This window comes from Pezoporus wallicus, unplaced genomic scaffold, assembly GCF_028554395.1.
Source record: "Pezoporus wallicus isolate ANWC-B61680 ecotype Strahan unplaced genomic scaffold, APGP_CSIRO_Pwel_v1 contig_9608, whole genome shotgun sequence".
Lineage (NCBI taxonomy): Eukaryota > Metazoa > Chordata > Aves > Psittaciformes > Psittacidae > Pezoporus > Pezoporus wallicus.
In genome coordinates, this window is record NW_026642661.1 from 80,123 (window position 1) to 107,066 (window position 26,944).

At 61.2% G+C, this 26,944-nt stretch overlaps 1 protein-coding gene across 1 annotated transcript; it reads right to left on the bottom strand.

Annotated features, from left to right (window-relative positions):
- Positions 1 to 15,130: 15,130 nt before the first annotated feature.
- Positions 15,131 to 25,221, bottom strand: SCX (scleraxis bHLH transcription factor). The gene is made up of 2 exons (XM_057431936.1): positions 24,704 to 25,221; positions 15,131 to 15,176 (listed from the first exon to the last, which is right to left on the bottom strand). Exons 1-2 carry the CDS (start codon positions 25,217 to 25,219, stop codon positions 15,138 to 15,140), a joined length of 555 nt encoding a protein of 184 aa, XP_057287919.1. The 5' UTR covers positions 25,220 to 25,221; the 3' UTR covers positions 15,131 to 15,137.
- Positions 25,222 to 26,944: the final 1,723 nt, after the last annotated feature.

The following is a 26,944-nucleotide window of genomic DNA, read 5'->3' on the forward strand; positions in this document are numbered from 1 at the left end:
GCCCCAGGCTCAGGGACCGGGCTCAGCCTCCTCCTCTTCCTCCTCCCGGAGCAGATGGGGCCTGGGGACGTGAGCATCTCCAGGCCCGGCTCCTGGCCGCTGTTCCAATGTCCCACTTCATCAGGCTCGGCTCAGCTCCGGGTACGAGGGAACGTGCGGAGGAAGCCGGAGGCTGCCAGGCCGGGCCAGGGGCTGCAATGGGACGGGGTTGTTCCGGGTTTGGCGCTTCTCCTCGAGCCGGGACGCTCCAGCACCCATGGGTGCTTGGGGTCGGGGCTCACACAGCCCGGCAGGGGGGGTTCCCAAATGGCTTTTCCACTCCTGGCCGCAGTGCCTGCTGCTTCCCTGCACCTCCGGCTCGCCGGCTCCCATGGGTGCTGCCTGCACAGGGCCGGGGTGGGGGGTGCTCTGCCGGCGCCGTGGAGGGATGCAGGAGAGAGCGATGGAGAGCGTGGGATGGAGACGGGCACCCTCCGTGCGGCTCCTGCACAGGGAGTCATGGCATGGGTTGGGATGAAGGGAGCTTAAAGCCAGGGACCCCTTCCCCTGGAGCAGGGTGCTCCGAGCCCCTGTGTCCAAGCTGCCCTTGAGCACTGCCAGGGATGGAGCATCCCAAACCTCTCCCTTCGACCCCTTCCATGGGGAAGAACTCTCCAAGCTCCCATCAACTCTTCCCTCTTCCTCCTCATCCCTTGTCCCAACCCCTCTCCAGGCTCCCCGCAGCCCCTTCAGGCACCGGAGCTGCTCTCAGCTCCCCCCTTCAGGACCCTTCTCATCCCCATGGCCACGCTCCTGCATCGCCCTCACCCAGGGCTGCCTTTGCCCCTCACTGCCCCAGCGGTGCCGGTGCTGGCAGGGGGCTGCAGCCTCAGGTAACCCTCGGCTGCGTTTCCTGTCCCTATGGAACGCTGTCCTCCCCGGTCGCTGTGCCCATGCGGATTCCTGGGAGCACACGTCAGCTGGGTGGATCTGGAAGCTCGGAGCGGAGCTGAGGCCAGGAAGGAGATGCTTTGGAGCTGGCAGGAGAGGGAGAAGCGTCCAGCCAGGGAGGGCTGTTGGGAAGCGCTGCGCTGCGTGACTCAAGTGAAAAACAGCCCCCGGCACCTTTGTTTTCCTCGGCTCTGGAATTCAACCTGGGGGCGAGCAGGGCACGGGAACGGCTCCGGGGGAGCCGTGGATGCCTGGAGTAATGGGAATAAAACTGCGGAGAAGCTGGAAAATCGCTCGTAATTCCATGGAAAACCCTCAAACCAAAGCAAGCCCCCAGTGCTGCCCGGCCTGGGCACGGCTTTTCCCCAGTGCCACCTAAAGGGAGTGCAGGGCCCCTGGTGGCAGCACCCACATTGAGTTTAACCTGGGTGCTTTGGGGGTTCAGGCTCCTGCGCTGCCGGAGCAGGGGAAGGGATGTGGGAATCCTCCGGCTCTCCATGGGACAATCCATGGGATTTGCAGCTCCGGCAGCGCTGCTTTGGGAGGGGGGGGAAATCCACCCTCAAAGGCAGGGAAGCTGAGGAATTCCTGTTGCTCTCCCGAGGGGAAAAGGCAGGGCTGGGCTCGGAGCAGAGCTTGGGGTGAGGAGGAGGAAGGAGGAGGAAGGCCCCCTCGGGAGGAGCTGCCCGGGGTTTGGCTGATGGTGTTGGTCTGCCCATGGCTTCCATAGGGAAAAGGCTTTCCCATGCCACGGCTCCTTTCCTCGTGGCTGCCTCTCCCAAGCCAGGCCCTTCCCACCTGCGGTCCCCGGGTGCTGTTGGCATCCCAGCAGTGGGTGATGCAGGAAGAGCCGGGGACCGGGATGCTCCGCCACTGATGGCCGGGGTCCCTCGTGGCCCGTCCTCAGTGGGTTGATGGAGGGGCTGCTTCTCCTCCCCGTGCCCTTGGAATGCGGCTCCTGGAAAACCTTGGGAATGAAACAGGGAGCGCCGGCACCTTCTGCAGCGGGGGGGTGCCAGGGTGAGGCTTTCAGTGTGGGTGCCCAGTGAGCACCCGTGGGGCAGCAGCACCCAGGGTTTGTGAGGAGCGTGGAGGGATGCGTTCAATGGGTCCTCAGGGACCTGCGTTATGGAGTCATGGAATGGTTGGGGTGGGAAGGGACCATCACGGAGCTCAACCAGGCCAAGGGCAAGGTCCTGCCCGGGGATCGGGGCAAGCCCAGCACTGAGCCAGGCTGGGGGAGAGGGGCTGGAGCCTGAGGAGCAGGACTTGGGGGGCTGGGGGGGGAGAACCCCCCCGTGAGTGGGAGCAGCAGCGCAGGGGGGGGATCCTGCCCCTCTGCTGCGGGAAGGGGGGAGCTGAGAGCAGCCCCAGAGCCTGAAGGGGCTGCAGGGAGCATGGAGAGGGGTTGGGATGAGGGATGGAAGGGCAGGACGAGGGGCAGGGGCTTTCCCAAGCCTTGGCTGCCATTCCCAGGCGTTCCGAGCCGCTGCCGACCCCATCCGTGTGCCGGGGATGCTGCATCCCTTTGCTCTGCAGCCAAGCAGCACCGCTGGCCTGTGCCAGCTCCCAGAGCCTCCGCATCCCGCCCCACTGCAGGGCTCTTCCTTGTGGTTCCAGAGACCAGAAGCAGCCCCGAGCCCCCTTTCCCTGCGCTGCCCCCCGTGTCTTGTCCCATCACATTCCTCTCCCGACGTCGGTTTTCCCGGTGCAGGGGGGACGCGCAGGGGCTCGGTTCACAGCGGTGTGGGTCCATCTGCTCCAGGAGGAGAGGGTCCTGCCCCTCCAGGGAGCTGCCACCGTGGTCCGAGCTCCTTCCGGAGCAGGGGACGGGTGGCAGGAGCAGGGGGAGATGCACCAAGAGGTGCATCAACAGGGATGTCAGACAAGGAAGGATGGGAAGGATGGATGGGGAGGTTGGACAAGGATGGGCAGGGATGTCAGATAAAGATGGATGTGAAGGTCGGATGAGGATGGATGGGGAGGTTGGACCAGGATGGACAGGGCGGTTGGACAAGGATGGATGGGAAGGTTGAATGAGGATGGATGGGGATGTTGGACGAGGATGGACAGGGAGGTTGGACGAGGATGGACAGGGAGGTCGGATGAGGATGGGCAGGGACATTGGACAAGGATGGATGGGAAGTTCAGATGAGGATGGATGGGGACGTTGGACAAGGATGGATGGTGGTCCAAGGAAGGGCCAGATCCCACAGGCACTGCAGGAAGTTCTTCCCCATGAGGGTTCTGGGACCCTGAAGGGGTCGAATGGAGAAGCTGTGGCTGCCCCATCCCTGACAGTGCTGGAGGCCAGGCTGGACACAGGGCCTTGGAGCACCCTGCTCCAGTGTCAGGGCTTGGAACTGGAGCAGCTTTAAGCTCCTTTCCAACCCAACCCATTCCATGCCTCCATGACCGTGAGCAGCCTCCAAAGGGGGCTGAGATCTAACGTTGGCACCGCATCTCCTGTGCGATACAGCCCTGGGGAAAGCATCCCATGGGACGGGAGGAGAGCGGAGCTGGGGGCTCCTGTGGGGAAAGCATCCCATGGGACGGGGGGAGAGCGGAGCTGGGGGCTCCTGTGCTTGGCAGACGTGTGGGGCAGGGAGCTGCCGCCCCATGGACCACGGAACCCTCCGCTCGCTCCCAGCCCCGAGCGCATCACGTCGGGATGCGGAGGAGCCCCCGGCTGTGTCACTCAGCTGCCTCCCGCAGGCTCGCTCCCGGCAGGAAATCTCTCTTTAATGGGCTATGGAGGGGAGCGGGGCCGTGTTTTCCTAAGCACGAGGAATGCTGACATGGAAGCCTCCGCGTCTGGCAGGTCCCGGGCGCAGCGGGGCTGGAGCGCGCTGGCTCCTGCCGCGCCGCTTAATCCTTCCTCGGGCTGCGAGGAGGGAGAGAGGGGGGGACCGGGGGATGCAGGTGTCTGAGGCCATGGAGGGGAGCTTGGGGGGGACCCCCCCGCCCGCCGCGCTGCAGGGAGGGCTCCTCAGCCCTGCCTTTCATCCCTGCTCCCACCCGGCCGCCGGAGGAGGTCCTGGGAGAGCTTTATGGGCATGATGGAAACCAGCTGGGGCCAGAGCCCGCCGGGGGGGGGGGTCCCTGCTCCTCCGGAGAGGGGGAACGTGGTGAGAGGGAGCACGGGGACATCGCCGAGGGGATGGAGGGGGGGAGCCGGTGCTGATCTCTGGGCTCCCCATCCCGGTTCTCTCTCCATCCCCATCTCCGTTCTCCCTCCATCCCCATCCCTCTTCTCACTCCATCCCCATCCCCGTTCTCTCTCCATCCCCATCCCAGTTCTCTCTCCATCCCCATCCCAGTTCTCTCTCCATCCCCATCCCTGCTCTCCCTCCATCCGCATCCCTGCTCTCCCTCTATCCCCATCCCAGTTCCCTCTCCATCCCCATCCCAGTTCTCCCTCCATCCCCATCCCCGTTCTCCCTCCATCCCCATCCCAGTTCTCTGTCCATCCCTATCCCTCTCTCCCTCCATCCCCATCCCAGCTTCTCCATCCCCATCCCAGTTCTCTCTCCATCCCCATCCCAGTTCTCCCTCCATCACCATCCCCGTTCTCCCTCCATCCCCATCCCAGTTCTCTGTCCATCCCTATCCCTCTTCTCCCTCCATCCCCATCCCAGTTCTCCATCCTCATCCCGGTTCTCCCTCCATCCCCATCCCAGTTCTCTCTCCATCCCCATCCCTGCTCTCCCTCCATCCCCATCCCAGTTCTCTGTCCATCCCCATCCCCGCTCTCCCTCCATCCCCATCCCCGTTCTCTCTCCATCTCCATCCCCATCCTTCTTCTCCCTCCATCCCCATCCCAGTTCTCTCTCCATCCCCATCCCAGTTCTCCCTCCATCCCCATCCCAGTTCTCCGTCCATCCCCATCCCCGCTCTCCCTCCATCCCCATCCCCGTTCTCTCTCCATCTCCATCCCCATCCTTCTTCTCCCTCCATCCCCATCCCAGTTCTCCCTCCATCTCCATCCCCGTTCTCTCTCCATCCCCATCCCCGTTCTCCCTCCATCTCCATCCCAGTTCTCCCTCCATCCCCATCCTTCTTCTCCCTCCATCCCCATCTCTCTTCTCCCTCCATCCCCATCCCCGCTCTCCCTCCATCCCCATCCTTCTTCTCCCTCCATCCCCATCCCAGTTCTCCCTCCATCCCCATCCCAGTTCTCCCTCCATCCCCATCCCAGTTCTCCCTCCATCCCCATCCCCGCTCTCTCTCCATCTCCATCCCCATCCCCGTTCTCTCTCCATCCCCATCCCCATCCCCGTTCCCCCTCCATCTCCATCCCCATCCCTGTTCTCTCTCCATCTCCATCCCCATCCCCATCCCCGTTCCCCCTCCATCTCCATCCCCATCCCCACCCCCCTGCCCTGCTTGTGCAGGCGCCGAGCCCGGGGGCCTGTGCTCTGCTCCTGCCTCTCGTAATCTTTAATGAGCTGGGGCTGCTCGCACAGAAGCGAGAGGAGGGCGGGCGGCTGCTGCGCCGGCAGCGGGACGGGGGGGTCTGTGCGCGGGCCAGCCCCGGGCCTTGGCATCCAGGCAGGATCTGGCATCCCAGAAGGAAGAGGCAGCACCTCCCTGGTGCCTGCGGCAAGGGGGGGTCCAGCGGCTGCTTCATTCCCCCCCCCCCCAGTTGGTGCTGGATGTGTTCGTGGCAGCTCACAGATGTGCTTGAGCCCAAGTTCCCCTGCGATGCGAGTGCGTGCGGTGGTTTTGCTTTTCCATAGCTCAGGAATGCCGGCTGGATGTGGGAATGGGGATAGGAAAAGGGGAAATGGCTTCAAACTGGGGCTGCTGGGACCCTGGCGGGGCTTGAAGGGAGAAGCTGGGGCTGCCCCATCCCTGGCAGTTGCTCAAGGCCCCGTTGGATGGGGCTCGGAGCACCCTGCTCCGGTGGAAGGGGTCCCTGGCCGTGGCACCCCATGAGCTTCCAGGTCCCTTCCAACCCACCCCATTCCATGATCCTCCCCTGCCAGGACCTGCTCCTCTTGGCAGTGCTGGGTGCTCCTGAGCTCCACCAGCGCCGTGCCGGTACCCACCAGCATGGCGCAGGCCGTGCCGTGCCGGCCCCCATCCTCGCCGTGCCCGCTGCCCCGCTTTGGGATGGGCTCCCAAGGGGGGGTGAGGATGGAAAAGTCCAAGCCCGGCCCGAGCCAAGCGGAGCGGTTGAGCCGGGTTTGCGGGAGCAGGAGCCAACACGCCAGGAATCTTGGATTCCGAGAGGGAAACTTTGTCCTGCGGGCAGTAAATCAGCACGGAAAGATGGGAGGTGGGGGGGGGGAACGGTCCCGCAGGCACAACGGGATCCTCATTCCCATTGGGACCGGGCACCGTGGTCTCTGCCTCCAGGGATGGAGCTGGAGGAGCCCAGTGGGGTGCAGGGGGTGCCGGGATGAGGAAGCGCTGAGGGAGCCTCCAGCAGGGAGGGAACTCCTGGGGCTGCAGCACCGGAGGGGTCTGGAGGTGCTGGGGAGAGTCTGGATGAGGCCATGGGGCTGGGGCAGCCTGGGGAAGAGAAGGGTCCTGAAGGGGAGAGCTGAGAGCAGCTCCAGGGCCTGCAGGGAGCCTTGGGACAAGGGAGGCAGGGATGGGAGGAGGAGGAAGAGGGAAGAGTTGAGGGGAGCTTGGGGAGTTCTTCCCCATGGAAGGGGTTGAAGGGAGAGGTTTGGGATGCTCCATCCCTGGCAGTGCTCGAGGGCAGCTTGGACACAGGGGCTCCACGTGGCTGTGGGGGTCCTGGACTGTCCCTGGGGAGGACACAGGGGAGGGCATGGGGACACGGGACATAGGGTGAGGACATGGGGTGAAAACACAGGGTGAGGACACAGTGAGGACATGGGACATAGGGTGAGGATATGGGGTGAAGACACAGGGTGAGGACACAGTGAGGACATGGGACATAGGGTTAGGATATGGGGTGAAGATACGGGGTGAGGACACAGTGAGGACATGGGACATAGGGTGAGGATATGGGGTGAAGACACAGGGTGAGGACACAGTGAGGACATGGGACATAGGGTTAGGATATGGGGTGAAGATACGGGGTGAGGACACAGTGAGGACATGGGACATAGGGTTAGGATATGGGGTGAAAACACAGGGTGAGGACATGGGGACATGGGGACATAGGGTGAGGATATGGGGTGAAGACACAGGGTGAGGACACAGTGAGGACATGGGACGTAGGGTTAGGATATGGGGTGAAAACACAGGGTGAGGACATGGGGACATGGGGACATAGGGTGAGGATATGGGGTGAAGACACAGGGTGAGGACACAGTGAGGACATGGGACGTAGGGTTAGGATATGGGGTGAAGACACAGGGTGAGGACACAGTGAGGACATGGGATGTAGGGTTAGGATATGGGGTGAAAACACAGGGTGAGGACATGGGGACATGGGGACATAGGGTGAGGATATGGGGTGAAGACACAGGGTGAGGACACAGTGAGGACATGGGACAGGGTTAGGATATGGGGTGAAGACACAGGGTGAGGACATGGGGACATGGGGACATAGGGTGAGGACATGGGGTGAAGACACGGGGTGAGGACACAGTGACGGCATAGGGACATAGGGTGAGGACATGGGGTGAAGAAATGGGGTGAGGCCATGGGGACATGGGACATAGGGTTAGGATATGGGGTGAAGGCACAGGGCGAGGACATGGGATGGAGGACATAGGGTTAGGATATGGGTTAGGACACAGGGTGAAGAAATGGGGTGAGGCCATGGGGACATGGGACATAGGGTTAGGACATGGGGTGAAGACACAGGGCGAGGCCATGGGGTAAGGAAACTGGGTGAGGACGTGGGATGAAGGCCATGGGGTTAGGACACAGGGTGAAGACACTGGGTGAGGACATGGGATGGAGGACATGGATGAGGACAGAGGGTGAGGCCATGGCGTTAGGACACTGGGTGAGGCCATGGGCTGAAGGCCATGGATGAGGACCCATGGTGGGACATGGGGTGCTCCGTGTCTCTGCTCCTCCCTGGGAGCAGAGCCGCTGTGCTGCGGGCATGGAGCTCCCGGGGCCCTGCCTCCCTCTGGAGGAGCAGACCCAGAGCCATCCCTCTGCCCATCAGGTGGGGCTGGAGGTCTCCATGTCCCGGGGACCCACCATGGCCACGGGCTCACCCTCTGCTCCTTAAAGCCCCTCCAGCTCCAAGCCCATCCCCTTCCCCTGGAGCAGGGTGCTCCGAGCCCCTGTGTCCAAGCTGCCCTCGAGCACTGCCAGGGATGGAGCATCCCAAACCTCTCCCTTCAACCTCTGCCATGGGGAAGAACTCCCCAGGATCCCATCAACTCTTCCCTCTTCCTCCTCCTCCCATCCCTGCCTCCCTTGTCCCAAGTCAGGCATGGGGCAGCCTCAGCACCCTCCCGGCGAGCCGTGTCCCATGGCAGCGCTGGGGTTGACCGGGCTTGGGGCAGCCGGGCCCCCTCAGCGCCGCATCCGTATCCCTGTGTCCCGGGCTCCCATCCCCGTCCCGCTCACCCCGATTGGAGCTGACGGGCTGGATTTGTCAGAGATAAAGAATCGCGGCGGAGGAGTGGGAAGACAGGAGGCACAGGAAAGCGTTTGGTAGTTAGAGACAGAGGAGCAGGATTAACGTGCGGTGGGGGATTTGGAAGGAACACTGCCTGCATTGTAATCCGAGAGGAGCCGGGAAGAAAGAGAGACCGGGAGAGCCAGCCTGACCCCGGAATTCCCTCGGGAGCAGCAACGAGGAGAGAGTGAAGGATTCCAGAGGTGGATTGGCTTCCTCTTTCACCAGACAGACACAGGGGAGACGGGCAGGGAGCCAGCGCCGTACCTGCACTTCCCATCTGAGCCGGGACAGCTGGAGCTGCTTTGGGATGGGGATGGAGAGGCAAAGAGGAGGCGGGGAGCAGGGGGGGGGAAGCAGCAGTGGAGATGGAGGCATGGAAGGGAGGGAGGGGGGGGTCCCGGGAGCTCACAGCGAGTAAATCAGGGGAAGAAAGCGGGGCCGCGGGCGCGGGGTCACACGTGTTTCCTGGCGGGAGCGCAGGTGCTGAGCAGGGATGCGGGCGGGAGCGCGGGGTGATGGAGCATGTGGCAGCTCGCCGCCGCCCGGCACAGGTAGCGAGCGCCGGCGGAGCCAAGGGGCTGCGGTGGGGATGGGGAGACCCGAAACGGCTCCGGCGCCGACCCCTGGCATCGGAGCGGGGTGCTCCGAGCCGCCCCCCCCGTGGCCAGGGATGGAGCATCCCAAACCTCTCCCTTCAACCCCTGCCGTGGGGAAGAGATCCCCGAGATCCCATCAGCTCTGCCCTCTTCCTCCCGTCCCTGCCTCCCTCGTCCCTGCAGTCCCTGCTCTCAGCTCTCCCCTTGAGGAGCCTTCTCCAGCCCCATGGCCTCATCCGGACTCCCCCCCGCCCCCCAGCATCCCCACGTCCCTCCGGTGCTGCTGCCCCCGAGCAGGATCAGGACCGCGGGGGGCAGCTTCCAAGCCAAACCATTCCATGGCTCCCATCAGTGAAGGGCACCGGCGGTCGCCGTTCCCTATGGGATGACCCCACAGCGGAGCACCCCGTGTCCCGCGCTGCTCCGGGGGGAGCTCCTGTCCCTGCAGCTTCCACGGGCTGGGGAGCACGGGAATGGCAGCATCGGCACGTCCCCTCCCCCAGGCATCTGCGGGTTCCTGCCGGATTAAGCAGAGGAAATCTGGAATTGGGTTACTCCGCATTGAACCTGCCATGAGGATGGTTTTTATTGTGCTGTTCCGATCGGATTGGATGCAGTCTCCCCTTTTTAGCCCTTAATGGCTTGGCTTTGGGAATTTCCTTCCAAATTACACCGCCAGCTTCCTGTTGTTAGAGCTCCCCCGAGCCCCGCAGCCGTGTGGAATGGTTGGGAATGGATCCCAGGAGCCGGGCTGCAGTTTGGGGCCTGCGGGGGTGCTGGGGGCTGCAGCGTTCCGGGCGAACCCCAGGGCCGGGACTCGCAACTGGGAGCAGAGGAGGAGGAGCTGGGGATGGGGAGCGTGGATGGGGAGCTCGGATGAGGAGGGACAGGGAGGTTGGACAAGGATGGATGTGGAGGTCAGATGAGGATGGATGGGGAGGTTGGATGAGGAGGGACAGGGAGGTTGGACAAGGATGGATGTGGAGGTCGGATGAGGATGGATGGGGAGGTTGTACAAGGGTGGATGTGGAGGTTGGACAAGGGTGGATGTGGAGGTTGGATGAAGATGGATGAGGATGGATGTGGAGGTTGGACAAGGATGGATGTGGAGGTTGGACAAGGATGGATGTGGAGGTTGGACAAGGATGGATGTGGAGGTTGGATGGAGGTTGGACAAGGGTGGATGGGAAGGTCAGATGAGGATGGACAAGGATGGATGATGGAGGATGTGGATGGACAAGGATGGATGTGGAGGTTGGCTGAGGAGGGACAGGGAGGTTGGACAAGGGTGGATGGGAAGGTCAGATGAGGATGGACAAGGATGGATGTGGAGGTTGGACAAGGATGGATGTGGAAGTTGGACAAGGATGGATGTGGAGGTTGGACAAGGATGGATGTGGAGGTTGGACAAGGATGGATGTGGAGGTTGGATGAGGAGGGACAGGGAGGTTGGACAAGGGTGGATGGGAAGGTCAGATGAGGATGGACAAGGATGGATGTGGAGGTTGGATAAGGATGGATGTGGAGGTTGGACAAGGATGGATGTGGAGGTTGGATGAGGATGGATAAGGATGGATGTGGAGGTTGGACAAGGATGGATATGGAGGTTGGATGAGGAGGGACAGGGAGGTTGGACAAGGGTGGATGGGAAGGTCGGATGAGGATGGACAAGGATGGATGTGGAAGTTGGACAAGGATGGATGTGGAGGTTGGATAAGGATGGATGTGGAAGTTGGACAAGGATGGATGTGGAGGTTGGATAAGGATGGATGTGGAGGTTGGACAAGGATGGATGTGGAGGTTGGATGAGGATGGATAAGGGTGGGTGTGGAGGTTGGACAAGGATGGACAGGGATGTCAGACAAGAATGGATGGGAAGTTCAGATGAGGATGGATGAGGAGGTTGGACAAGGATGGATAAGGATGGATGTGGAAGTTGGACAAGGATGGACAGGGAGGCTGGACAAGGGTGGATGGGAAGTTCGGATGAGGATGGAGGGGAAGGTTGGAGAAGGATGGGTGGGAAGTTTGAGGATGGATGGGAAGGTGGACAAGGATGGATGAGGATGGATGGGGACGTTGGACAAGGATGGACAGGGAGGTCAAGGATGAGGATGGATGGGGATGTTGGACAGGGAGGTTGGACAAGGATGGACAGGGAGGTTGGACAAGGATGGACAGGGATGTCAGACAAGGATGGACAGGGAGGTTGGACAAGGATGGACAGGGAGGTTGGACAAGGATGGACAGGGACGTTGGACAAGGATGGATGGGGACGTCGGACAAGGATGGACAGGGAGGTTGGACAAGGATGGACAGGGACGTTGGACAAGGATGGACAGGGAGGTTGGACAAGGATGGACAGGGAGGTTGGACAAGGATGGACAGGGAGGTTGGACAAGGATGGACAGGGAGGTTGGACAAGGATGGACAGGGAGGTTGGACAAGGATGGACAGGGATGTCGGACAAGGATGGACAGGGATGTCGGACAAGGATGGATGGTGGTCCAAGGAAGGGCCAGATCCCACAGGCACTGCAGGAAGTTCTTCCCCACGAGGGTGCTGAGACCCTGAAGGGGTTAAAGGGAGAAGCTGTGGCTGCCCCATCCCTGCAGTGCTCGAGGCCAGGCTGGACACAGGGCCTTGGAGCACCCTGCTCCAGTGTCAGGGCTTGGAACTGGATCGGCTTCAAGCTCCCTTCAACCCAACCCCTTCCATGGCTCCCCGCTGCAGAGCAGAGCCGCGGTGCTCGGGGTGCACCGGAGCCTTCCCAAGTTTGCTGCCGATCCCTCGGGCTGTGGTTGCTGATGCCCGCGGGCGGATGTGGGGATGCTGGAGCTGCCCGCTCTGCGCCCAGCCCCGGGCCGAGCAGCCCCAAAGGAGCTTCCCAAGGTGGGGATGCCGCTGCCGGCGCTTCCCCTCCCGGCCTCCGTGGAGCTTCTTCCCTGCTCCAGCCTCCTGGAGCAGCATCTGCGGGGTGGCAGCGCCAGCGCTGAGGAGCCGGGAGAGGAATGCGAGGCTGGAGCGGATCCCGGCGGGATGCGGTGGCAGCAACAGAGCCGCTGCTGCCCAGGAATGTGCGGAGGGAGCCAGGCACGGCGGCTGCTCAGAGCCGGCCGGGGCCTCCTGCACCTCGTGGTGCCCGAGCAGGATGGATCCTGTGGGTGCTGGGTGCAGGATGGATCCTGTGGGTGCCCGAGCAGGATGGATCCTGTGGGTGCTGGGTGCAGGATGGATCCTGTGGGTGCCCGAGCAGGATGGATCCTGTGGGTGCCCGAGCAGGATGGATCCTGTGGGTGCCCGAGCAGGATGGATCCTGTGGGTGCTGGGTGCAGGAGGGACCCTGTGGGTGCTCAGTGCAGGAGGGACCCTGTGGGTGCTCGGTGCAGGATGGACCCTGTGGGTGCTCGGTGCAGGAGGGACCCTGTGGGTGCTCAGTGCAGGAGGGAACCTGTGGGTGCCCGAGCAGGATGGATCCTGTGGGTGCTGGGTGCAGGAGGGACCCTGTGGGTGCTGGGTGCAGGATGGACCCTGTGGGTGCCCCGGGCAGGAGGGACCCTGTGGGTGCTCGGTGCAGGATGGACCCTGTGGGTGCCCGGGGCAGGAGGGACCCTGTGGGTGCTCGGTGCAGGATGGACCCTGCAGGTGCCCAATGCAGGAGGGACCCTGTGGGTGCCCAATGCAGGACGGACCCTGTGGGTGCTCGGTGCAGGAGGGACCCTGTGGGTGCTCAGTGCAGGAGGGACCCTGTGGGTGCCCAATGCAGGACGGACCCTGTGGGTGCTCGGTGCAGGTTGGACCCTGTGGGTGCTCGGTGCAGGATGGACCCTGCAGGTGCTCGGTGCAGGATGGACCCTGTGGGTGCCCAATGCAGGATGGACCCTGTGGGTGCTTGGTGCAGGATGGATCCTGTGGGTGCTCAGGGCAGGATGGATCCTGTGGGTGCCCAATGCAGGATGGACCCTGTGGGTGCTCAGTGCAAGAGGGACCCTGCTGGTACCCAATGCAGGATGGACCCTGTGGGTGCTCAGGGCAGGAGGGAACCTGTGGGTGCCCAATGCAGGACGGACCCTGCGACTGCCCAGCACCATCCTGCGTGGCCGGGTTGGGTTTTGAGCCCCTGTCCCTGTGTGACCGGATGGGACCGCACGTGCAGGGCTCTGAGCCCTCAGCCCCACAGTTCCCCCCCCCCGGTGCCTCCCAGTCCCGTGGGGCCGCATCCAGCCCCACCTGCGCCCCTTGTCACAGCCACGGGCATGGGATGGGTTGGGATGAAGGGAGCTTAAAGGTCCCCAGCTCCAACCACGGGCAGGACCCCTGCTCCATCCCTGGGTGACCGAACCAGGGTTGGTTATGGGGTGGGGGGGGGGGGGCTAAGGAAGGAATCTGCTGCCGTGGGTCTGAACCATGCGCCTTTAATTCTGCACCTCGCTCAGGCTCCAGCATCACCTCAAGGACACGGAACAGGAGCGCGCAGGGGCCGGGCCGCGCAGGGGCAGCAGCGCACCGGGAGCTGCTCTGGCACCCGCAGGGACCAAGGCAGGGCTTGGCTTTGCGAGGAGCGTCCCTGGGGCCGGGCTCCTGTCCCTTTGGTGCCCCAGGCATCGCAGAGCCACGGAGTCCTGCCATGGCCATGTCCGTGTCCATGGCCACATCCATGTCCATATCCATGGCCATGTCCATATCTATGGCCACATCCTTGTCCATATCCATGGCCATGTCCATCTCTGTATCTGTGGCCACATCCATGTCCATATCCATGGCCATGTCCATATCTGTATCCATATCCATGGCCATGTCCATCTCTGTATCCATACCCATGGCCACGTCCATCTCTGTATCCATGGCCTTGGCCATGTCTGTGTCTACGGCCACATCCATGTCCATATCCATGGCCATGGCCATATCCATATCCATGGCCATGTCCATATCCATATCCATGGCCATGTCCATCTCTCTGTCTGTGGCCACATCCATGTCCATATCCATGGCCACGTCCATCTCTGTATCCATATCCATGGCCACGTCCATCTCTGTATCCATGGCCTTGGCCATGTCTGTATCTATGGCCACGTCCATCTCTGTATCCATATCCATGGCCATGTCCATCTCTCTGTCTGTGGCCACATCCATGTCCATATCCATGGCCACGTCCATCTCTGTATCCATATCCATGGCCACGTCCATCTCTGTATCCATGGCCTTGGCCATGTCTGTATCTATGGCCACATCCATGTCCATATCCATGGCCATGTCCATATCCATGGCCACATCCATGGCCATATCCATGGCCATGTCCATATCCATATCCATATCCATGGCCACGTCCATCTCTGTATCCATATCCATGGCCACGTCCATCTCTGTATCCATGGCCTTGGCCATGTCTGTATCTATGGCCACATCCATGTCCATATCCATGGCCATGTCCATATCTATGGCCACATCCATATCTATGGCCACATCCATGTCCATATCCATGGCCATGTCCATATCCATATCCATATCCGTGGCCATGTCTGTATCTATGGCCACATCCATGGCCATATCCATGGCCATGTCCATATCTGTATCTGTGGCCACATCCATGTCCCTATCCATGGCTGTGTCCGTGTCCCTATCCATGGCTGTGTCCGTGTCCGTATCCATGGCTGTGTCCGTGTCCCTATCCATGGCTGTGTCCGTGTCCCTATCCATGGCTGTGTCCGTGTCCCTATCCATGGCTGTGTCCGTGTCCCTATCCATGGCTGTGTCCGTGTCCCTATCCATGGCTGTGTCCGTGTCCCTATCCATGGCTGTGTCCATGTCCCTATCCATGGCTGTGTCCGTGTCCCTATCCATGGCTGTGTCCGTGTCCGTATCCATGGCCACGGCCATGGCCATGTTCTGTTGCGGTCACCCCTGGAGCCGGGAGGACGCCTGTGGGTCGGGGCAGGCTGGGCTGCGGCTCTGCCGGCAGCAGGGTGCAGGCAGCAGTGTCCGTGGCTGTGGGGCTGGGCTGCGCGGCTTTGCCATCCTTGCCCCTCGTGCTCCGTCGCCGGGATCTAGCTCCGGATCGCCGTCTTCCTGTCGCGGTCTTTGCTCTGCGGGCAACGGGGGAAGCACAAGTTAGAGCAGCGCTGGGGCAGCTTTTCCTCATCATCCCGTGGTGGTGGGGATGATGGTGATGGTGGTGATGGGGATGGGGATGGTGATGGTGATGATGGTGATGGTGATGGTGATGGTGGTGATGGTGATGGTGATGGTGATGGTGATGGTGGTGATGGTGATGGTGATGATGGTGATGGTGATGGTGATGGTGATGGTGGTGATGATGGTGATGGTGATGATGGTGATGATCCACCAGCACCATCACTGATGTTAGCATCACACCACCATCGTTAATGTCAGCATCACAGCACCACCAGCACCATCACTGATATCAGCATCACAACACCACCAGCACCCTCACCCATGTCAGCATCACAGCACCATCACTGATGTCAGCATCACAGCACCATCGTTAATGTCAGCATCACAGCACCCCCAGCACCATCACTGATATCACCATCACAGCACCACCAGCACCATCACTGATATCAGCATCACAACACCACCAGCACCCTCACCCATGTCAGCATCACAGCACCACCAGCACCCTCACTGATATCAGCATCACAGCACCATCACTGATGTCAGCATCACAGCACCCCCAGCACCATCACTGATATCAGCATCACAGCACCACCAGCACCATCACTGATATCAGCATCACAGCACCATCACTGATATCAGCATCACAACACCACCAGCACCCTCACCCATGTCAGCATCACAGCACCACCAGCACCCTCACTGATATCAGCATCACAGCACCACCAGCACCCTCACTGATATCAGCATCACAACACCACCAGCACCCTCACCCATGTCAGCATCACAGCACCACCAGCACCCTCACTGATATCAGCATCACAGCACCCCCAGCACCCTCACTGATATCAGCATCACAGCACCACCAGCACCCTCACTGATATCAGCATCACAGCACCATCACTGATGTCAGCATCACAGCACCCCCAGCACCCTCACTGATATCAGCATCACAGCACCCCCAGCACCCTCACTGATATCAGCATCACAGCACCACAGCCTGATGTGCGCAGGCAGAACCTGGTGCTTCCCACCTGCCCTTTGTGCTCATCTGGGGCTTGCTGGGGTTGTGGGGCCAAGTGTTGCACTGACGGAGGGGGGAGTCCCATGGGATACCGAGTGCGGGCGCGGGGTGCCCGGAGGAGCCGTGGCTGCCCCATCCCTGGCAGGGCTTGGCACTGGAGCAGCGCTCAGCTCCCTCCCCACCCATCCCCATGACGTGTCCCCTCTCCTGGCCTGCCCGCTGCCAGCGTGGCCCTGGCACATCCCCGTGTGCTCCGGCCGCACGTGCGGCTCCGGCGCTGCCTCCTCCTTTGTTCCCGGGGTGGGAATGGGATGGGATTGAGGGGGGGGGGGGGAAGGGGAGCTCCGTGCAGAAATGGGAAAATCCAATTTCCCAGATGTTCGGGCCCCAGGAGCTCTGCGCTGTCTGGAGAGGAAATGGGGATTCGGAAAATCCCGCCTCATATTTTTCCCCTATCACCTTGCCTTTCCGCTGCCATTAAGTGCAGCAGCAACAGTAAATTAGAGCCCCGTGCAGCCGCCCCACTGCGGGGCGGGGGGGCATGGCTGGGGCACCGAGCTCCCGGCTCCGTGCCTGGGGGTGCTCTCTGCTCCCCGGCATCACAGCCCCGGGGCAGCCGGGCCCCCGTTGTGGCTCTTTTGGCACAGGAGCTGCAGGTGGGCGCAGGGTCCGGGGCATCGGTGCTGGTGACTGCGCTGCTGGTGCTGAGGGATGCGGTGCTGAGGGGTGTGGTGAGGGATGCAGTGCTGAGGGATGTGGTGCTGAGGGATGCGGTGCTGAGGGATGTGGTGCTGAGGGATGCGGTGCTGAGGGATGCGGTGCTGAGGGATGCGGTGCTGAGGGATGCGGTGCTGAGGGATGCGGTGCTGAGGGATGTGGTGCTGAGGGATGTGGTGCTGAGGGATGTGGTGCTGAGGGATGCGGTGCTGAGGGATGTGGTGCTGAGGGATGCGGTGCTGAGGGATGCAGTGAGGGATGCGGTGCTGAGAGATGCGGTGCTGAGGGATGTGGTGCTGAGGGATGCAGTGCTGAGGGATGTGGTGCTGAGGGATGCTGTGCTGAGGGATGTGGTGAGGGATGCGGTGCTGAGGGATGTGGTGAGGGATGCGGTGCTGAGGGATGTGGTGAGGGATGCGGTGCTGAGGGATGCAGTGAGGGATGCGGTGCTGAGGGATGTGGTGAGGGATGCGGTGCTGAGGGATGTGATGCTGAGGGATGTGGTGCTGAGGGATGCAGTGAGAGATGCAGTGAGGGATGCGGTGCTGAGGGATGCAGTGCTGAGGGATGCAGTGAGGGATGTGGTGCTGAGGGATGCAGTGAGAGATGCAGTGAGGGATGTGGTGTTGAGGGATGCAGTGCTGAGGGATGCAGTGAGGGATGTGGTGCTGAGGGATGCATTGAGGGATGCAGTGCTGAGGGATGCAGTGAGGGATGCAGTGAGGGATGCGGTGCTGAGGGATGCAGTGAGAGATGCAGTGAGGGATGCGGTGCTGAGGGATGCAGTGAGGGATGTGGTGCTGAGGGATGCAGTGAGGAATGCAGTGCTGAGGGATGCGGTGCCTGCATCGCGGTGCTCGGTGCCGCAGGGGAGCTGCTGCCAGAGGTTTACAGGGTGCAGGCACTGCTGGTTCTGCCCAAAGCCCCCATCCTGCTCCTTCCTCCTCTCCCTAGGCCTTTGATCCTTCTCTTCCTCCTCCTGTCCTTCCTCCTCTCCTTCCTTTCCTTCCCTGTTCCTCCTCCTCTAACTCCTCTCTTCCTCCTCTCCTTCCTCCTCCTCTCCTCCTCCCAGCCGCTCTTATCCCTGATGCGGCTGCAATTCCCCACTCCGTGTGGAACCGCGAGGTTGATTCCTGCTCTCTGGCCTATCCCTGCCCCTTCCCGTGCTCCTCTCATTGCTCTGCCCCATCCCTGCTGCTACCGCCTCTGCTCCTCTTCCAGTGGAGCCGGTTTGGGAGATGCTCTGGGATGCCCCACACTCGCCCCATGGGCCCCCGGCCATTGTGTGGGAGCGGGGGGGTGCACACAACCACCCTCCTCCTCCTCCTCCAGCCCCTTCCCTCCACATCCCCATTCCCCTCCGGGAGCGTGGATCCTGGCGCAGGATGCTCAGCCCCTGCTATGGCTTGGGACGGGACGCGGCACCCGCTGGCCCCCCTGTTCCTACGGCAGGGATGCGGGGCCGGGGCAGCCCTTGGGCGCGCAGAGGATGCTGCGAGGTTCCTCAGCTCTGGAATGGTCCCATCCTCGCTTGGATTCGGGCTTGGGGGGGTTTAAACAAACCCAAATCCATCCCGAGCAGCTCTCCCAGCCCCAAAGGAGGAGCTGGAGCAGCACAAACCCTTCACGGGCTCAAAAAGGGGCGTCCGGGCACCCCGCTGACGGGAACGCCGCGAGCCTGCTCCCGAGGGATGCCGGGACCATCCCAGGCATCCCGGCAGCACAAGAGTCACGGTGCCACCAGCGCAGCGCCCATCTCCCTGCTGCTGCTGCTGCTCCTGCCCTGCTCCGGGCCCACGGCCCCATCAGCTTGGGTTGGAGCTGGGGGACACGGCCCCAGCCCCTCAGCACCAGCTCAGCCTTTGCCGTCGGCTGAGCACGGTGAAGCCGGATCGGTGCAGGGGGATGGGGTTGGGATCAGCCCCAAGATGGGGCAGTCCCTCGGACACAGCCCGGGGGGGTGAGGCTGAATCGTGCCCCAGGAACCTGGGCAAGCGCTGCTTCCCAATGGGAATCACGGGGCAGGAGGCTTGGAGGCCCCGTGCGCCCGGCCCCGGTGGGACTGGGGCAGGATCACGGCTCTTGAGGCCTCATGGGTTGGAACGGCAGCGTGGAGGCATGGAATGGGTTGGGATGAAGGGAGCTTAAGGCTCCTCCAGTCCAACCCCTGCCATAGGCAGGGACCCCTTCCATAGAGCAGGGTGCTCAGAGCCCCTGCATCCAGGCTGGGATGGAGCATCCCAAACCTCTCCCTTCAACCCCTTCCATGGGGAAGAACTCCCCAAGCTCCCATCAACTCTTCCCTCTTCCTCCTCCTCCCATCCCTGCCTCCCTTGTCCCAAGGCTCCCTGCAGCCCCTTCAGGCACTGGAGCTGCTCTCAGCTCTCCCCTTCAGGACCCTTCCCTTCTCCAGGCTGCCCCCCGGCTCTCATCCTGCCCAAGTGTGTGTGGGGCAGCAGGGGCAGCTCGGCCTCCTTCCCATGGACACCTCATTGGGAATGGGCTCCCCAGGCAGCTCCAGAGCCTGGCGCCGGGGCAGGGCAGGGACCTGATAGGGGTTGATGGGAACTGATGGAAAAGTGGTGATGGGATTGATGGGATTGATGGAAAAGTGGTGATGGGATTGATGGGGATTGATGGGAATTGATGGAAAAGTGGTGATGGGATTGATGGGAATTGATGGAAAAGTGGTGATGGGATTGATGGGATTGATGGAAAAGTGGTGATGGGATTGATGGGGATTGATGGAAAAGTGGTGATGGGATTGATGGGAATTGATGGAAAAGTGGCGATGGGAAGTGATGGAATTGATGGAAAAGTGGCGATGGGAAGTGATGGGAATTGATGAAAAATTGATGATGGGATTGATGGGAATTGATGGCAAATTGGTGATGGGATTGATGGAATTGATGGCAAATTGGTGATGGGATTGATGGGAATTGATGGAAAAGTGGTGATAGGGATTGATGGGATTGATGGAAAAGTGGTGATGGGATTGATGGGAATTGATTGAGAACTGGTGATGGGATTGATGGGAATTGATGGAAAAGTGGCAATGGGAATTGATGGAAAAGTGGTGATGGGAAGTGATGGGAATTGATGGAAAATTGGTGATGGGATTGATGGGGATTGATGGAAAAGTGGTGATGGGAAGTGATGGAATTGATGGAGAAGTGGTGATGGGAAGTGATGGGATTGATGGAAAAGTGGTGATGGGGATTGATGGAAAAGTGGTGATGGGATTGATGGAAAAGTGGTGATGGGATTGATGGAAAAGTGGTGATAGAGATTGATGGGAATTGATGGAAAAGTGGTGATGGGATTGATGGGAATCGATGGAAAAGTGGTGATGGGAAGTGATGGAATTGATGGAGAAGTGGTGATGGGATTGATGGGAATCGATGGAAAAGTGGTGATGGGATTGATGGAAAAGTGGTGATGGGATTGATGGGAATTGATGGAAAAGTGGTGATTGGGATTGATGGAAAAGTGGTGATGGGATTGATGGGAACTGATGGAAAAGTGGTGATTGGGATTGATGGAAAAGTGGTGATGGGATTGATGGGAACTGATGGAAAAGTGGTGATAGGGATTGATGGAAAAGTAGCGATGGGGATTGATGGGAATTGATGGAAAAGTGGCAACGGGATTGATGGGAGTTGGTGCAGAAAAGGCACTGGGAGTTGATTGTAATGGCTGACAAAGTGGGAATTGGTAGCAATAGATGGAAAAGCGGCGATGGGAATTCATTGGAATTGGAGCCCAAGAGGGGATGGATTCGATCGGAACTGGTGCAAAAGCAACAGGGGGAGTTCATCGGAATTGATGGAAAAGTGGGGGTGGGAACTGATGGGAATTGGTGCGGGAACAGCGATGGGGATTGATGGGGATCGATGTAAAAGTGGCCATGGAATTGATGGGAATTGGTGCGGGGACAGCGATGGGGATTGATGGGGATCGATGGAAAAGTGGCCATGGAATTGATGGGAATTGGTGCGGGAACAGCGATGGGGATTAATGGGGATCGATGGAAAAGTGGCCATGGAATTGATGGGAATTGGTGTGGGAACAGCGATGGGGATTGATGGGGATCGATGGAAAAGTGGCCATGGAATTGATGGGAATTGGTGCGGGAACAGCGATGGGGATTAATGGGGATCGATGGAAAAGTGGCCATGGAATTGATGGGAATTGGTGCGGGAACAGCAATGGGGATTAATGGGGATCGATGGAAAAGTGGCCATGGAATTGGTGGGAATTGGTGTGGGAACAGCAATGGGGATTGATGGGGATCGATGGAAAAGTGGCCATGGAATTGATGGGAATTGGTGCGGGAACAGCGATGGGGATCGATGTAAAAGTGGCCATGGAATTGATGGGAATTGGTGCGGGAACAGCGATGGGGATTAATGGGGATCGATGGAAAAGTGGCCATGGAATTGATGGGAATTGGTGCGGGAACAGCGATGGGGATTAATGGGGATCGATGGAAAAGTGGCCATGGAATTGGTGGGAATTGTGGGAACAGCGATGGGGATTGATGGGGATCGATGGAAAAGTGGCCATGGAATTGATGGGAATTGGTGCGGGAACAGCGATGGGGATTGATGGGGATCGATGGAAAAGTGGCCATGGAATTGATGGGAATTGGTGCGGGAACAGCGATGGGGATTGATGGGGATCGATGGAAAAGTGGCCATGGAATTGGTGGGAATTGGTGCGGGAACAGCGATGGGGATTAATGGGGATCGATGGAAAAGTGGCCATGGAATTGGTGGGAATTGGTGTGGGAACAGCGATGGGGATTGATGGGGATCGATGGAAAAGTGGCCATGGAATTGGTGGGAATTGGTGTGGGAACAGCGATGGGGATTGATGGGGATCGATGGAAAAGTGGCCATGGAATTGGTGGGAATTGGTGCGGGAACAGCGATGGGGATTGATGGGGATCGATGGAAAAGTGGCCATGGAATTGGTGGGAATTGGTGCGGGAACAGCGATGGGGATTAATGGGGATCGATGGAAAAGTGGCCATGGAATTGATGGGAATTGTGGGAACAGCGATGGGGATTGATGGGGATCGATGGAAAAGTGGCCATGGAATTGGTGCGGGAACAGCGATGGGGATCGATGGGGATCGATGGAAAAGTGGCCATGGAATTGATGGGAATTGGTGCGGGAACAGCGATGGGGATTGATGGGGATCGATGGAAAAGTGGCCATGGAATTGGTGGGAATTGGTGCGGGAACAGCGATGGGGATTAATGGGGATCGATGGAAAAGTGGCCATGGAATTGATGGGAATTGGTGTGGGAGCAGCGATGGGGATTGATGGGGATCGATGGAAAAGTGGCCATGGAATTGGTGCGGGAACAGCGATGGGGATCGATGGGGATCGATGGAAAAGTGGCCATGGAATTGATGGGAATTGGTGCGGGAACAGCGATGGGGATTGATGGGGATCGATGGAAAAGTGGCCATGGAATTGATGGGAATTGGTGTGGGAGCAGCGATGGGGATTGATGGGGATCGATGGAAAAGTGGCCATGGAATTGGTGCGGGAACAGCGATGGGGATCGATGGAAAAGTGGCCATGGAATTGATGGGAATTGGTGCGGGAACAGCGATGGGGATTGATGGGGATCGATGGAAAAGTGGCCATGGAATTGATGGGAATTGGTGTGGGAACAGCGATGGGGATTGATGGGGATCGATGGAAAAGTGGCCATGGAATTGATGGGAATTGGTGCGGGAACAGCAATGGGGATTGATGGGGATCGATGGAAAAGTGGCCATGGAATTGATGGGAATTGGTGCGGGAACAGCAATGGGGATTAATGGGGATCGATGGAAAAGTGGCCATGGAATTGATGGGAATTGGTGCGGGGACAGCGATGGGGATTAATGGGGATCGATGGATCCATCTCCCCCTCCATGGCAGCGGTCGCCCACCCCAGCATGGCCATGGGCCTGTTGGCTGGTGCTGGCTGGGCACTGAGGTGGTGCAGAGCACGGAATTGGGAGCACTGGGTGAACTGGGCCGGACACTGCAGCTCCTGTGGGTCCCAGTGGAGCCCTTGGCCAGCTCTGCCCCCAAGTCCCTCTCAGCCCTCTGGTGCCTGCCCTCTGCGAGCCGGAGCCGCAGCCTCTTCCCAAACCCCTGCTTTCCCTTTGCCTCTTCATTTCCAGCTCCTCAAATCCATCCCTTGCCCTCGGAGCGTCTCCCTTCCTCTCCTCCTTTGCCTTTTGCTGAGCGCAGGCGGGGTTTGGAGCAGGGCCTGGGGGTTTGGGTGGCAGATACGGACATGGTGAAGGAAGCGCCGTGTTTGCCATGCCTCTGTGGGGCTCACTGATGGGATCTGGGGTGCGTTCCCAATGGGAGTCATCCCACCTCGGCTCACACCGTACCGATGGCTGCAGAGGCATTGCCAGCATCCAGCGCTCCCTGTCCCCTCCTCACAGCACCCAATGACCACGGAGCCATCCCCATCACCCATCACTCCCTGTCCCCTCCTCACAGCACCCAATGACCACGGAGCCATCCCCATCACCCATCACTCCCTGTCCCCTCCTCACAGCACCCAATGACCACGGAGCCATCCCCATCACCCATCACTCCCTGTCCCCTCCTCACAGCACCCAATGACCACGGAGCCATCCCCATCACCCATCACTCCCTGTCCCCTCCTCACAGCACCCAATGACCACGGAGCCATCCCCATCACCCATCACTCACTGTCCCCTCCTCACAGCACCCAATGACCATGGAGCCATCACCCAGTGCTCCCTGTCCCCTCCTCACAGCACCCAATGACCACGGAGCCATCACCCAGTGCTCCCTGTCCCCTCCTCACAGCACCCAATGACCACGGAGCCATCACCCAGTGCTCCCTGTCCCCTCCTCACAGCACCCAATGACCGTGGAGCCATCACCCATCACTCACTGTCCCCTCCTCACAGCACCCAATGACCACGGAGCCATCCCCGTCTCCATCACTCACTGTCCCACCCTCAGCACCCAATGACCGCAGACCCATCTCCATCCCCATCTCCATCACTCCCTATCCCCTCACAGCACCCAATGACCGCAGACCCATCTCCATCACTCCCTATCCCCTCACAGCACCCAATGACCGCAGACCCATCTCCATCCCCATCTCCATCACTCCCTATCCCCTCACAGCACCCAATGACCAGACCCAGACCCATCTCCATCACTCCCTATCCCCTCACAGCACCCAATGACCGCAGACCCATCTCCATCCCCATCTCCATCACTCCCCCCCTCAGCACCCAATGACCGCAGACCCATCTCCATCCCCATCTCCATCACTCCCTATCCCCCCTCAGCACCCAATGACCGCAGACCCATCTCCATCCCCATCTCCATCCCCACAATCAGACCCATCTCCATCCCCATCCCTATCCCCCCTCAGCACCCAATGACCACAGACCCATCTCCATCCCCATCTCCATCACTCCCTATCCCCTCACAGCACCCAATGACCGCAGACCCATCTCCATCCCCAACTCCATCACTCCCGATCCCCTCACACCACCCAAAGACCACAGACCCATCTCCATCCCCATCTCCATCACTCCCTATCCCCCCCTCAGCACCCAATGACCGCAGACCCATCTCCATCACTCCCTATCCCCCCCTCAGCACCCAATGACCGCAGACCCATCTCCATCCCCACCGCCCGCCTCTCCCTGTGGTCCCCCCCCGTTTCTCACCAGCTTCCTCTGGTTGCTGAGGCAGAAAGTGCAGATCTGCTTGGGCTGGGAGGCATCGGGGTCCCTGCCCGCGGGGCTGCCGGCTCCGTGGTGGTAGAAGGCGGGCGAGGTGAGGCAGGGCTGGCCGTCGCCGCCCGCCTCGCCCAGCAGGAGCACGTTGCCGAGGTGCGAGATGTAACTGGAGGCCAGGCGGAGGGTCTCGATCTTGGAGAGCTTCCTGTCGGCCGGCTCGGTGGGGATGAGGGTGCGCAGCGCCGTGAAGGCCGTGTTCACGCTGTTGGTGCGGTCCCGCTCCCGAGCGTTCGCCGTGTGGCGCTGCCGGGGCTCCCGGTGCAGCCGCCCCGTTTTCTTGCCGTGCCGGCGCTTGGCGGCGGTCAGGCCGTAGCCGTCGGTGCCCAGGCGGTAGGGCTTCTCCTCCGAGCCCGAGCTCTCGCTGCCGTTCTCCTCGTCCTCCGACAGCATGATCTCCGGGTATAGGAAGCGGCCGGGAGCCGAGCGCAGCATCGCAAAGGACATGGTGCGGGACGGGGCAGCGCCGAGCCTCAGCTCCGGGCGCTCATGCTGCTGACCTGGGGATGATCGGGGATGGAGGTGCTGATGCCCCGGGGATGGAGGTACCGGTGCCCCGGGGATGGAGGTGCTGATGCCACGGGGATGGAGGTGCTGCTGCCCCGGGGATGGAGGTGCTGCTGCCCCGGGGATGGAGGTGCTGCTGCCCCGGGGATGGAGGGTATGGCCGGATGGAGGTGCTGATGGCCCGGGGATGGAGGTGCTGATGCCCCGGGGATGGAGGTGCTGATGGCCCGGGGATGGAGGTGCTGATGCCCCGGGGATGGAGGTGCTGATGCCACGGGGATGGAGGTACCGGTGCCCCGGGGATGGAGGTGCTGATGCCACGGGGATGGAGGTGCTGATGCCACGGGGATGGAGGTGCTGCTGTCCCGGGGATGGAGGTGCTGCTGCCACGGGGATGGAGGTACCGGTGCCCCGGGGATGGAGGTGCTGATGCCACGGGGATGGAGGTGCTGCTGCCCCGGGGATGGAGGTGCTGCTGCCCCGGGGATGGAGGTGCTGATGGCCTGAGGATGGAGGTGCTGATGGCCCGGGGATGGAGGTGCTGCTGCCCCGGGGATGGAGGTGCTGATGGCCCGGGGATGGAGGTGCTGATGGCCCGGGGATGGAGGTGCTGATGGCCCGGGGATGGGGATGCCGCTGCTCCGGGGATGGAGGTGCCGGTGCCCCGGGGCTGGAGGTGCTGATGCCCCGGGGATTGAGGTGCTGCTGCCCCGGGGATGGGGATGCCGCTGCTCCGGGGATGGAGGTACCGGTGCCTCGGGGATGGAGGTGCCGCTGTCCCGGGGATGCTCAGGGATGAAGGTACCGGTGCCCGGGGATGCTCAGGGATGGAGGTACCGGTGCCCGGGGATGCTCAGGGATGCCGCTGCCCCGGGGATGCTCGGGGATGAAGGTACCGGTGCCCGGGGATGGAGGTGCCGCTGCCCCGGGGATGCTCAGGGATGGAGGTACCGGTGCCCGGGGATGCTCGGGGATGAAGGTACCGGTGCCCGGGGATGGAGGTGCCGCTGCCCCGGGGATGCTCGGGGATGGAGGTACCGGTGCCAGGGGATGGGGATGCCGCTGTCCCGGGGATGCTCGGGGATGGAGGTACCGGTGCCAGGGGATGGGGATGCCGCTGTCCCGGGGATGCTCGGGGATGGAGGTACCGGTGCCTCGGGTTTGAAGGTACCGATGTCCCGGGGATGGAGCTGCCGTTGCCGCCGCCGGGGTCCCCGCTCCCCGGCTCCTGCGGGCTGTCTGCGCGCAGAAGGGGTTAAGGGCCGCTCGCAGGCTCCTTCCTCTCCCCACACGTGTGCATCGTAAGACGCGGAGTGTGGCAGGAGCTGGGTTTTATAGCGCAGCAGCGGTCAGCCAGGCCCCTCCTCCGGCTGCTCCGGAGCTCTGGAAGCCGGAGCCCGCAGGCTCCCGCCTACCTGAGCTCACCCTCCAGCCCCGGAGGGGATTTAACCCTTCCGGGCTCAGCCAAGCTGGGGGGGGAACCGAGGGGCTGCAGCCTCGCGGTGAGGATGAGGAGGGCTGCAGCCACCGGCCATGGGCCTCGGCACGCAGCGGCGCGGGCAGCATCCGCATCCATCACCTGCACGGGCAGGGTGTGACGGGCGCTGGGGCACCCGGAGGACCCCACACAGTGTGGGTGGGGGGGGAAGGAAGGGTCCCCCAGCC

Coding starts and splice junctions, on each gene's coding strand:
- SCX (XM_057431936.1), bottom strand. CDS start 25,219: ATGTCCTTTGCGATGCTGCGCTCGGCTCCCGGCCGCTTCCTATACCCG. Junction 15,177..24,703: donor TCAGCAACCAGAGGAAGCTG/GTGAGAAACGGG, acceptor CGTTGCCCGCAG/AGCAAAGACCGCGACAGGAA.